General features: G+C 34.8%; 1 protein-coding gene across 1 annotated transcript; it reads left to right on the forward strand.

The window, feature by feature from the left end:
• Positions 1–6904: 6904 nt before the first annotated feature.
• Positions 6905–10025, forward strand: LOC113772859 (trihelix transcription factor PTL). Its single transcript, XM_027317350.1, has 3 exons — positions 6905–7064; positions 7245–7404; positions 8578–10025. The coding sequence occupies exons 1-3, from the start codon at positions 6905–6907 to the stop codon at positions 9839–9841; spliced, it is 1584 nt and encodes a 527-aa protein (XP_027173151.1). The 3' UTR covers positions 9842–10025.
• Positions 10026–13955: the final 3930 nt, after the last annotated feature.

Genomic DNA, 13955 nt, shown 5'->3' on the forward strand with positions numbered 1-13955 from the left:
TGAATAACAGAACAAGTTTGTCATTACTCCCAAAAAAATAAATAAATAAATAATGGTTGCATGACTTATCGGAAACTTGTCACGTCTTCTTTGTGCAGGTTTCTGGCCTATGGGTATAACATAACGATCATGGCTTTTCTGATTATCTGATGACTGTTTCCCAGCAATTTCACAGAACAAGCGGGAAAGAAAACAAAAAATAAAGGAAGGGCTTTTTGGACTGGCTTGAAGAGTAGCACACTATATTTCGACATACCTAGTCGGCAGTCCTACATCCAATCAATCCTATGATTTATTGGAAGAATTTTAATTTATCATTATAATATGAAGCTGGGAGTTCTGCCAACTTTAGGTGGAAGGTTCTCTTTGTATTTTGGGACTTTTGTGATTTGTTAGGGGTAAAATTGAGTTTTTATATGACGAAATTTGTGTCGTTTTATACACTTATATATATATATATATATATATATATATATATAATGGGTTTATTCATTGACAATTTTTGGCTTCAAATGGACCCTAAAGTTCTGATTCTGACCAATTCGTAGAAGAATCTTTTAAATGCATGCGGTGAAAATAAAAATGTATCCGGCTCAAGGTACAACGTTGCGAAGTAATTCTTAAACATTTCCTATATGAACAATAAAGGTGGTCAGATGATTAATACAATTTCCGTCTCCATAATTATTACAAGACATAGTTGGAGATGCAAACGTTTCATAACTAAATACAGTAAAATGGCTAAAATCTGCAAATGTTTCACGTTGCTAGTGCTTTTCAAGAGGCTGCGCTGGGCTTAAATTCAATAGGCTAAATAGAGAGACGTAGACGTCTACCACGCTTTCAATTGGTGACGCCTATTTAATGGTATTCTCTTGAAAATTGCCATGGTAGAATACTTTAGTGGCACCTAATTTTATGGCAATTTTTTTTAAGTGCCACAAGATCACAGTGGCATTAGGGATCTGCTCCGTTTGGATTATAGAGTTTTTTGAAAAGCTATTTTTGTCTTTCAAATCAATGGTAAACAACTCAAAAAACACAACACATCTCAAAAAAAATCCTGGTGGTGTTTGATTGTAATTTTTTACCAAAAAAAATTCGAAGCTTTTCATGCACCCATTTTTCAATTACTTTTCTACTTCACCTATTTCAAATCGTTACACTATATTTTTCTACACATTTTTAAAAAATAGCAATCCAAATAGGATGATTACTTCCTTCCTGTAGGTAGGTACTCAAAAAAAAAAAAAACCCCAACATGTATGGCACAGGAAAATCATTTTCTAATATAGGCAAACTTTTGCAGTAACCAATGAAATCGTGGAATATATAGTGCTTTTTGGTCTCTAGATAGTCAACAATTTATGGCGTAGGAAAATGTTTTGCAATGCATGGAAAATTAGTACAAAAAAAAAAAAAAAGAGCTCTCTGCAAGAATATGCAAGTGGTTGTAATGACTCAAGCGGAAGTCGTGTTAAAGGGAATAGTCACCCCAACTTTGTGAATTATGAATTAGATGATGGGTTAAAAATGATAGTAAAAGATTTTAGGCTTCAATTAACTCCCATCCATAACCGTGGTATGATGTCTTATCTGTCCGTCCAGATGACGTCCTCAAATCAAGGAATGGGACAGAATAATATCAAGAAATGAAATATAAAACTGGCCGCTGCTTACATTTCATTTTTGACCTGTAAATCTCCCACACTAATTTGCAAACATCCAACAAGGCTATTGATGTCGATTTTTGCCGCTTCTTGTATACCAACATCTCCACCATGTCACTTAATATAAAGTGAATGGGCCATTTGAAGGAGGCAAGACCGAGACAGCACAATTGTTACTAAGCAACTAGTGGGAATACCCGTGCTACGCACGGTGCTGACATTATTAAAAAAAATAAAAATAAAACGATGAACAAATAAAGGTGTAAAAATTGTACCAATAAAATTAAAATATAATATCTGTTTAACAATAGTTTGAAATATAATAGAATGTGTATATTATTCAAGAGCTGTCTTTTTTCGGAAGATGGATTCTGAAAAAAAAAAATAAAAATTTATATTAAAAAAGGGAATGATATATTTCTACAAATGAATGTAATTGAATGTTGTTACAATGAAATACTTACAAATACTAAGCATTCGATTTGATAATCTTGCTTGAAGGTACGAACACTTTTCACACCAATCCACTTTTAGTACGAAAGCCAAAATTGGTGATTTAATTAACTCTGTTGAATTTTGTGGAGTGCGTACTACAAATGAAAATCATTCAAAGTGTCCATCCTATTTTTTCAAATGAGTTTTTTCTTTCCTCATTTTTAAAATATTGACGTACGTCCTTTACAAAATCAAGTCAACCAAATTTAATTTCAACCAAGATTTTTTTTATCACTTTTTAACTTGATTCCAGCATGTAATCCATACATGTTCATTTGTTAGGTCCAAAAAAAATTAAATTCCACATTTTTAAGGGCACAAATATATGTGGGTCAGGCGATTTGTTTAACAACGAAGCTTTTTTAGGGGTAAAAATGAATGTGGATCAGGCAATTTGTTTAATGACAAATGGAATCTAATATTTTTTAACCTAAGAAACGATCAGGTGTAGATCATGCGGTGTATTCAATTTAAAAAGTAGTTAGAAACTTATGTTGGAACTAAATTTAGTCGAATTAATTTTGTAAGGAATGTAAAGTCAGCGTTTTAAAAGTGAGGGATAAAAAAATTTATTTAGCGAAACATGAATGATGCTTTGAATGATTTTCCGTTTAACAAAAGTAATAAGGCTTAGGAAATTAGAAAAAATAGATCAAAATAAGGTCTCAGTCTTGTTTGGAAATTGGAATAATATCAATCAAACTTTTAGGGCACAAGAATGGGCAAATGAAACTTGAAGTTGAACCCTGATTGTTTGACTCCCTGCAAGCTAGCCTTATTTTAGTTGTCATTGGAGTAAACTGATTTCTTTACTGGATTGTCCGGAATTGTTATTGGAGTTCTACAGGAGCAACTGCACAGAACAGCTTAATGATTTGCTAGTCAGGAACAGAGAAACAGATGTTGGGCCAGCATCACATCTTCGTCTTTCCAATAGTCAAAATCCTACTTATGATCTCCAACTATTTTGTTAATGACAAAAATACATTTGATACTAAAGGTTGCTAGTTAGGATTCCTACTTTATTGATTTTTTTTTTTTTTTAAGCAAGTAGGAGGCCATGAACCCTTTTCTGTTAATTAGTCATAGCAAGATTTATTTTTGAATCCCATAATAAAAGACGCGATTTATTTAATTACTTATTTTTATTCCGTCTTAGAGATGAAAGGAGCAAAAGGAATGTGGACGTATCAAAATCCAAAGCAAGTGACACAACATTTTTTTTGTTTTTTTGTTTTTAGTGACACAACATTTAGGAAAAGAGAGACGATGATACACAGTAATATGATAAGAGAGTGGCCGGGAAGTAAATGCAACGATGACAAAGGGAGCAAGAAAGGGTTTACACCCTATGCCTCTCTCTTTCTCTCGGGTAAATTACACCCTTTGCTGGTTGCATTGATGGATACGTATTACTCCTTGGAAGAAGAGAACTGTAATCAGTGATGGAATGAAGACTAGTTTTATACTTAGTAGTAATGAAGAGTCTCTCCCGCACCATACGATGTCTCAAAGCAATGAGAAAGAGAGGTACGAAGAGAAAGACGGGAATATAAATTAAGGCCTTTCATCCGGAGAGTAGCAAATTACTGAAGGATTGTTGCTTGTTTGTTTTGTCAATGTTGAACAGAGATAATATTAGAAATCTCCGTTTCTCTTCAGAGTAAATCTTATAGACATTGACTGTATATATATTATCACCGATTAATTCATGATATATGTGTAAAAATTGAATTTCAAATTCAAAATTTACATAATTGTGATTCATTTAACATTGACAGTGTATACACTGTCAGTATTGAAAAGATTAATCCTTCTCTTAATATCACTTAGTATCTTTAAAGTTTTAAAAATATCACTTACCAAATCTTTAAAAATCCTAAAATATTCTTTTGCTTATTTTGCTAAACAAAATACGCGAAAACCACTTTTTTTATTCCATTAAAAGCCACCATTTAAAAAACAATTTTAAATACTGCCACCATATTACAAAGTTATAGCTCCTACAAGTACAAACTTGAAAAACAAAAAAGATACTTATAATACATCAGCACTAATTCAACTTTAACGATCAAAACTAATTTTTTCATGAACCCTATTTTTTTCAACCTCTTTTTCAAAACCAATGACCTAAGCATTTAGGTTGTACTAAATCATTATAAAAATCAAATCAAAATAAACAAAAAAAATTGTACTCACTCAAAAAAAGATAAATAAAATTCAATTTATGATAATTTATAAAAGGAAAATCACATAATCATCCAAAAAAATATAGACAAGATAGAATGTTGGAAAAAGGGAGAAGAGAAAAAAGTGAATTTCATTTCTTGATATAATCATTTTGTAATTACTAAGGAAGGTAAGTGATTATTAGTATTTTTAAAACCTAAAAGAGTGCTGGGTGCTATTAAGGAAACCCTAGTGGAGGTTTCTGATATTATCCCAATCCCAATTTAGAAAGAAGGGATAATTTCAGAAACCTCCCTTGAGGTTTCTGACACTATCACCGGCACCCTCTGAGGTTTTCAAAATTTCACTGACCTCCCTTGATAGAAAATTGGGTCCCTTTGCTGACAGCATGAAGGCCAAAATTACAAATATATCCTATGAAGTTGGGTTTTATTACTGAAGATGGAGTATATTACTACCCTTTAGTTTGAGAAAAAGGCATCTAAAATGATTAATCAAGTTTAACAACAATAACACAAACTTGATGGCTAATACATGAATTAAAGCTGGATTAGGGAGTAAGGCGCCATTTTTGTGCCTGCTGTGAATATATAAATGTTTTTAAGTAAAATTCAAAAAATGTTACAGTATCTTCTTACGAAAAAAAAACTAGTAGGTTATGTATTTAACCTAAATTAATTATTTTTTAAAAAAGAAATATCCCATAAAGTACCAACTCTTTATGGCTTTTCTCTATTACATGAACCAAGTACCAGGTTTTATGGCATTTTATTTTGAATCATTTAATTTATGTTGAGTTCATAAATATTTGCAAATAAAATTCAAAAACCGTTACACAAGTATTTTTACGAAAGAAAAAGTAGCATGTTTTGTATTTAATATAAATGAAGTATTTGAAAGTAAAAAAAAAATTTCCATAACATACAAATTCTTTACGAGTTTCTTCCATTGTATGGATAAAGTACTAGCTATTTATGAGCAATTTAATTTGCATCATTTAATTTATATTAAATACATAAATGTTTATAAGTGAAATTCAAAAATTGTTACACTAATATTATTACGAAAGAGAAACTACTAAGTTTTGTATTTAACATAAATTAAATACGTGAAAGTAAAAAAATAAATTACCCACTTTTTACTAGCTCTTTACGAGTTTTTTCTATTATATGAATAAAGTACTAGCTATTTATAGGCATTTTACTCTGAATCATTTAATTTATATTAAATATACAAAAGGTTGTAAGTAAAATTTAAAAAGTATTACACTCATATTTTTACGAAAGGGAAACTGGTAGGTTCTGTATTTAACATAAATTAATTATGTGAAAGTAATACTCACAGGTAATTTAATTAGTTACTTAAGTTATGTTAAATAGATAACATACTAGTTAACTTAAGATTTATGAAAACCGGCATTTTCCCTGGCACATCTAGTGCTTACAATTTTTTGTATTGTACTTACACCCCCTCAACTTTAGTAATCATTCTAATAATTTATTATTCTTTCAATCTTCTACTAATACAAGGAGCAAAGGGGCAGCCATGGAATAAAAATTCCTTCTCACACATGAAAATAATATTGTAATCATATTTGGACTGCATTGTTACCAAAAACTCAAAAGCAAGGGAGGTCAGTGAAATTTGAGAACCTCAGGGGTTGCCAGTGAAAGTGTCAGAAACCTCAGGGGAGGTTTCTGAAATTATCCCTAGAAAGAAAAAAGAAAGAACGGTCAAAGAGGGGCAGCAGCGCTGTAGAAGTAGTAGCAGCAGAGACCGGCGAGTGAGTGAGTATCTTATGTAAAATCTAAAATCCAAGTCCACTGTAGAAGCGTAAGCAGGAAAGGAAAGGAAAGGAAAGGAGTGGTGGTCTGTACAGCAACTTTGACATCTGTCCATTGTTCATTCGCCAAACCGTCCCTTTGTTCTCCCCTCCGCTGCTCTCTGTTCCTGCGTGCGTCCCCTCCCTACCAGGCTACCACAATACAGCCAAAGCCAAACAAACTACTATTTTTAGGTGCCCTTTCCACTGGGATAATCTAGGTCTTGTATGATCATCATTCAGTATTAATACTCTAATAGTACTACTGAGCTACTACTATCTAAACACGCACTTCCCTTTTGAGTAGTAGCTAGAAATACACTTTGCATATTTTTGCAGCAGTCTCTAAAGTCTTTTTAACGGAGCCAAGTGTGGTGGTGGGTGGGGAACTGGGATCGGGGGGATGGGATGGGTCCAACTCCAATATCGTACTCTGCATAAATTCAAAGCTTTTTCTTGCAAGGACACGATCCGGGTCTGCCGCTACTTTCTCCGCTTCTCCTCCTCCTCTTCCCTCTCCTCTTCTTCCCTCTCCTCGCTCTATCTCTCTCTCTCTCTCTCTCTCTCTCTCTCTCTCTCTCTCTCTTTCTTTTCTTTCTTTCTTTTCTTTTTTTTTTTTTTGCTTTTTTCCTTTCTCTATTACTCCTACTAGTTTTTTTATCCATTTGTCTTTTGTTTTCGACCTCTTTTCAAGTTTGTGTACTGTGTATGGTGGTATAAGAAAGAAATGGAGGAGCATCAGTATGGGATGGCTGATCTGAGGCAGTACATGAATGGCAGCAGGCCTCTTTTTGCCCCAATTCCCCCGCCGCCGCCGGACCTCTTATCTGGACACCGGACCTTGACAGTAGTACCCACCCAGCAGCACTATCATGAGATGGTCATGGGCAGGGGGGTGGGGCATCATCATCATCATCATCATCATCATCAGGATATGGTCCCTTCAGCTGGATGTGGTGGAGCACTTCAACATCCCGAGTTCCGCTCGGATTCTAGTACCAGTACTACTACACCCAGTATTCGTTGTGGGCTTTCAACCGGTGCTGCTATTGGTTTCGGTTCTGGAGGGCTGGAAATGGAGGCCGGTTGCGGGCTTGGTGGGGGAGATGGTGGAACTGGGAGGTGGCCGAGGCAGGAGACACTCACTCTTCTTGAGATCAGATCAAGGCTCGATCCAAAGTTCAAGGAGGCTAATCAGAAGGGTCCTTTGTGGGATGAAGTCTCAAGGTATTCGACTACATTAATGCTTACATCCTCATCATATATCCACACCACTCACTACTTACTTGGATGCAGCCTAACTGTACATATGTAACCTAATTCATAAACAAACCCAAGCCTGGGCTTGTGCACTAATTCCTCCATCCAATCTGCTTTGTTAAATTATTCCCACTCATTCTTTCCATTTTTCTACGAAAACCAAGAAACACATGGATAACACTTGCGCATTCCTCTCAAAATCTATCTTGATGGAGCAAAACGAACTAAACCCCTTCTTCATCCTATTCCTTTTTCTCTGCTGTAGACCCTATTCATCCATCACCCTATTATCAAAAAAAAAATAAAATTATCCATTACCTAACTGATACCCTACCTTCACAAGCTTCTTGTACGGAGAATGTGCTGGCTACTCTCCAAGACTTTTCTTATCTTTACTTTCTCATTTCCATATTTTTTTTTTTGGCTCTTAAGTTGAGGAGGTTTTGGAAACTAGGGAGGAGGAGGAACTGGAGTGATTGTTCGAGTTCCTAGAAGAAGAGCTCATGAGCAAGAACCTTAGTTTAGGTGCATCTGTATCCTAATGTTCTACAGATACCGTACATAAACATTTACACCAAATCTATCCTTTTGCATCACTAATTTTGTCCTGAGATAGTGACACTACATGGAAGTTTGGTTGGAGAATCAGGTGGTGTTTTCTCTTCTTCACGTCTTCCTTCCATATTTTTTTCCTTTCCCTTGTTTTCTGCTCCTTTTACTTCCTATTCATAAGGTCTTCGATTAAATCACCTTCTAAGTACTTTACACAGTTTTTACTAAGATATTAAAGATTCTCCAATTTTTGGTAAACATTGGTGCTTACAAATTTGATAGTCAAGCCTTCGCCAGTTTTGCCTCAGTCAAAGACAAATAAGATTAAAAAAAAAGAAGAAGAAGACATGAATAGAAAGCTGTACGAGGCCCAAAACAATTATGTCTGGCACAAGGCACTGGCAAAAGAAAGAAAATGAGTAAATGTATGATAGAAAGATATCATTATCACATGAAGCTTATTTTTAAACAAATTTTGTTTTATCCGGAACTAGGGTTCCTTGAATACCCATTCATAATTTAGCTATATATAATCAGTTCATTTTATTACCAATCATTTTGCGTTTTTGTTACGATCATCCATTCCAGGATCATGTCGGAAGAACATGGATACCAAAGGAGTGGGAAGAAATGCAGAGAGAAGTTTGAGAACTTGTACAAGTACTACAAGAAAACTAAAGAAGGGAAGGCCGGCAGACAAGATGGCAAGCATTACAGATTCTTTCGCCAGCTTGAAGCCCTCTACGGTGACACTAGCAATGCAGCCTCAGTCTCCGAAAACCATCTACTTGGAAACAGTGTTCGATATAATGCAGCAGCGAACAACACTACTTCCGTATCCAATCAAGAAGCCAGCTTTCAGGCTCAGAAGCTCTCTGATAGCCTTAGTCTCTCTAACTCTTCTGATTTTGATACTACTTCATCTGAGGATAGTGATCTTCAGGCGACAGTGGACAATGATTCCAATGAAAAGAGGAAGAAGAGATCAAAGGGTAAGAGGAGCTGGAAGGCCAAGATAAAGGATTTCATTGATTCGCAGATGACGAAACTGATGAAGAAACAAGAGGCTTGGTTGGAGAACATGATGAAGACAATTGAGCAGAAGGAACAAGAAAGGATGCTAAGAGAGGAAGATTGGAGGAAACAAGAGGCCGCTCGGGTAGAAAGAGAGCATAGGTTCTGGGCTAATGAGAGAACATGGATTGAATCCCGTGATGCTGCTATGATGGAAGCCTTGCAAAAGTTAACGGGAAAAGAATTAGTGAAAGCTTCAACTACTCCTGATGATCAGGAACTGATGGCGGCCCATGGACTTCAAAGTATGAATAAACATCATAATGATAACGGAAGCGAGACCATCCCTAGCTTTTTGAAAGGTGATAGTTGGGCAGAATGTGAGATTACAAAGCTAATTCAATTGAGAACAAACATGGAGCCAAGATTTCAACAAATTGGATGCCCGGAAGAAATCCTCTGGGAGGAAATAGCTGCCAAAATGGCTTGTGTGGGCTATGATAGGACTCCACTCATGTGTAAGGATAAGTGGGATAGTGTTAGCAGCTATCTGATGAAGTGCAGTAAAAAAAGGAAGGAAAGCTCAAGATTCTGCTGTTACCTTAACAACGACTCTATTACTGGTCAGGGAGGAAACTATTCGTGTGATACCAATGATGATCAAGGGGGCCCTGATCAAACAGTTAGACATGCGCCACAGAATGATCAAGGAGCTTCCCCTCCTAATGGTGATACTGGCCATGGAATGCATGATGGCTGCTATAGGTACTTAATGGGTGATGCCGAGAACCTGTGGGAGAATTATGGAGCCAAATTCAGCAAGGGGGTGAATCAGTAAGTTGAAAAGCGAGCCGAATATCTCCATCATTATTGAGGTGCTTAATTTGTATCAGCTTCAGAGGACTATTAGTTTAGCTGGAGTTAAAAGCGAGGGATGTCTGACTTTATGAGTTAGGGAAGTTAGAGATCATTTACAGCCTGGCTTTCTTTCTGTTGGGATGGATTAAGGAGCGTTCATTTATATTTAGCTTGCTAACTGAGTTAATTTGGGGTGTCCATATATGTGTTGTTTTGAAGTTTAGTTGGTCATATCATGAGAAAATGGATTTGAAAGTTTGTAATTATTCTATTGAATTTGGTTTGAACTGATTTCTCATCTCTTTACTTTTAGTGGGTTTTGCTTCCTATGATGTTTTCCATCCGTGGCGGAGTTCTCGTTCAGATTTCTGCAGGCAGTAGGACTTTCTCTTCCATACTTCATACTTGAAGTGCTTACGGATAATTGCTTAGAGGAGAGTAATCCAGCTATAATTCATCTTCTATGGTGTACAATCGTCAAATCTCTTTATGCTTTCTGGACTCCTATGAATTAGTCATATAGGGGCTGCTGGAGGGATTGTGCAGGACCTCCTTCTTCCACATCTTTTAACTTGTTCACCAGGATCCATCCCTTATACCTGCATATCTTTATTTTTTTAATGCTGATCTACTATTGTATAGAAGCCTTCATTTTCTTTTGGAGAGTGGGAAGTTGAAAGGATATGAACGTTTGGCCTATTCCGGGGTTTATAGAAGAAAAAGGGAGGAGGCTGGTTCTTTCAGTTACGAGATGGCAAATTAAAAGAAGTAGAAATTCCAAGAGTTTTACCCATGTTTTTTTTCCCCCCTAGTGTTGATAACACGTCACATAAACTTTAAATTCATTGGAAATTACAGTGGTGTTTACCTGTAAAAGCCAACGAAAAGTTACAACATGCTTAAATGATAGATATAAATGTAAGAATTCTAAAATCTAGAGGGTGGATTATCTTTATCTTTGTTTCTATTTTTCCTTATTTTTATTATTCCTCTTGACTTTTTATGAACAAAATTTGCACTTTGACAAATTTGATTTGTTTTCTCTCCATATTTCTCCACTTCTAAAGAAAACAAAGATTAACTATTCACTGAAATTTGTCCTCCTATTTTTCCTGTTTTCTCTTCTTTACTCTCCACTTAAAACTCCCAAAGAAGGGAAGCATAAATACAGGCCACAGTGTTATATAGAATTCGTTCATGCACTTGGGTTTTGCACTGTATCCCTTCCTCTTAGGATTTTTTTTTTTTTTTTTTTTTTTGGGATTCCAGTAATTTGGCATGTCTTAGTGATCACTGATTAGACATATCTGCTGTTTTCTAGTTGTTCTTTTGATCCGTCATGTGCAAAAATAAAACACGCATAGCTTAATGTTTAATTTCTGCACATTCTTTTTGGCCTATAAGAATTGACTACTGTAAGTAACCAGGATCTCAGCTCTAAGAATCTCCAGATTAAACACGAAGGCATATTTTCTATCACCCTCTGGCTAACCTCGTAATCATGTTAGGAGTATCAATTTTTCCATGATTGACGGCTGGGAAATCAAGTTGGGATAAGCTATGTTGGTCATTCAAATACCAAAAAAAAAAAAAAAAATCAATCGTGGCATTTTGCAAAGAAAATCCCATCACTTGTTTTTGTTCTTTTTTGTCAATTTCTTATTAAAAGAGTACTGAGTAGAGAATTAAAACGTCAAATGACAACATACATGTGCAAAATACATACCTAATACTTTTTGAGGGAAACTCCTTATATTCTTCAATGTACTATACAGAAATCCTATAGACTTTTCATCAGCATGAATTTATATATATATATATATAAAAGATCAAACCGTGGATTGTATTGTTAGATACAGACTTCTATATATGCAAACAAATCCCAGACTCCAAAATGTAGAGAAACAGTAGCAGTAAGAAGAAGCCTAAAGAGACAGGTCAAGTTACACCCAAAAGGCAAATCTGCAGAGTTTTCAGTTACTGTAGGAGGGGAAGTGTACGGAGAAATCAGAAATACTTGACGTAGTGATAATCTTCAGCACTCTCTCATAGACAAAAGCTGTGGCTGTGGGACTCGTAGGATTGGGAGTAAAGAAGGTTCCCACTTGGGGAATAACACCAGAATAAGCAAATTTGATACCTTTAAGTGAAGAAGCCTTAAATTCTGCAGCCTTTTTTAAAATTGTGATAGCAGTAGATGACAAGAAATTAAAAAGAAGTCCAGGTTTTTTAATTTCTCCCGAGGCTTCCTAAAAATCTCATAGACAGTTGAGCCACTGCTGAGAAGGGAAACTAAATGACCAAACAATTTTAGGAATCTTTGAATTACGCAATCAGCCTTTTTTGGCTACGCAAGCTGATTTGACAACTTACTGAACCAACTACAAAACTGTCCTAACTTTCCTCCAGAACACTCTGCTCAGAATCCCAAATAGGTAAGTCTGTGACTCAGCTGTTCGCGTGAACTACTTGCTTTTTTTCACTCCATCACTTCCTTGTAGTCCACACACACACATAAATACCACCCTCCCTCTTTCCTTCCAATTCATTCCAATTCACGGAAAGCTAAAAATCCCCGAGGTTTATATATTTATTTATTGGCGGTATCCACTACAAAATTTATGGTGTTTGCAAGATTATCAATGACAACTCCAGGAGCTGAAAGTTTTTAGTATAGTACTGACATTAACCAGAACTTGTTTGCCATTTTATGATCTTATCCAATGGTAGATACTAGCATGATAAAAAAATTTCACCTTTTGTTTTATCTACAATACCCAAGATGTAGTGGTTCAATCTTCTGGTCTGATAGTGGTTCAGTTATGATGATTTCTCATGACCTAGTTGTGCCCTTCTTTAGATAGGTTAGATTAAGAGTAGAAGTAAAGTTTATTTCAACATTAACCTCATTCTTTAAAACTATTCCCAAACTAATGCACTTTCAAAATATATTCCCTTGTTAACCTACTTGTTGCCATGTGGACTTTGAGTATGGAAAGTATTCACATTTCCATCTTATATTAAGAGGTACAATCTACATCAATAGAGTTTTAATAACTTTTCAATAGTTCAAATTTTGCTACTTATGTACAATCTTAAAGATAAATAAAAATATTTCTCTATCTATTATTGAGTTAATTAGTGTTTCTCACATTAGATTGACTCATATAGCGTGTTAATTTTGATACTAACACTGATCTAGTTATATTTTCTCTCTCCTATTTTTTTTGGGATGTATTCTCTTTTGATAAGTCAAAAAATGCAAGAGAATTTTTTGTTCAAATTTTCTTTCCCCTTATAGTGGAATTTTTATAGTTCACGTAAACTATGATTATTATGTATCTTGAAATGTTTACTCGTACTTCAAACAATTTGAATTTCTGCAAACTTCTTAAAATTTACAAAGTTAGGAGACTACCGTATAAAAAATTGCAAGTAACAAGAAAAAAAGAAAGGAACTTGTGATATAATAATCAAGAATAAAGCTAGGGAGGAATAATGGCAGCAAAAAAAAAGGTTCTTCGGCAAAATCATTGCAATTTGAAGGGTGATCAACAATTTAAAACACTAATTATGGATCCACTTTCCTTTTTTAATTTGTTTACAGAATGTCCTTAAGGCACTAAATAAAGAAAAACTGTGTAATATCTAAACAAAAGATTTACAAGTTATTTTTTTCCTTTGATGGGGAGTCGACATGGCAATAACTAGATTAATAAGGGAATAAAAACTTAAAGAGCATTACTTGGGGATTATTTTTTGAAAGGTAGATTATTTTAACCAAAAACTCAGTAGAAGTGGTGTATTATAGGAATTACCGATTGACAAAAAATAAAAGAGATAGAGATCACTTTGTGACTTATTAAGGTCCTATTTGATAAGTTTAAGATCACTTAAACTTAATAAATTCAAATCTTAATATGTTCAGATGCAATTGATAATAAAAAAATAGAACATCTGAATTAATTTAGGGGCACTGAACTTTCTAAACAAAATTTATTTCGAAAAATAAGTGATAAACTATTCACTTATCACTTAATGTTATATACACTCAAATGTATCAAATTTAGTACTTAACAATTCAGTAATTTAAT

Source organism: Coffea eugenioides, chromosome 6 (genome assembly GCF_003713205.1).
Source record: "Coffea eugenioides isolate CCC68of chromosome 6, Ceug_1.0, whole genome shotgun sequence".
NCBI classification, from domain to species: domain Eukaryota; kingdom Viridiplantae; phylum Streptophyta; class Magnoliopsida; order Gentianales; family Rubiaceae; genus Coffea; species Coffea eugenioides.

Coding starts and splice junctions, on each gene's coding strand:
- LOC113772859 (XM_027317350.1), top strand. CDS start 6,905: ATGGAGGAGCATCAGTATGGGATGGCTGATCTGAGGCAGTACATGAAT. Junction 7,065..7,244: donor CTATCATGAGATGGTCATGG/GCAGGGGGGTGG, acceptor TCGGTTCTGGAG/GGCTGGAAATGGAGGCCGGT. Junction 7,405..8,577: donor TTGTGGGATGAAGTCTCAAG/GTATTCGACTAC, acceptor CATCCATTCCAG/GATCATGTCGGAAGAACATG.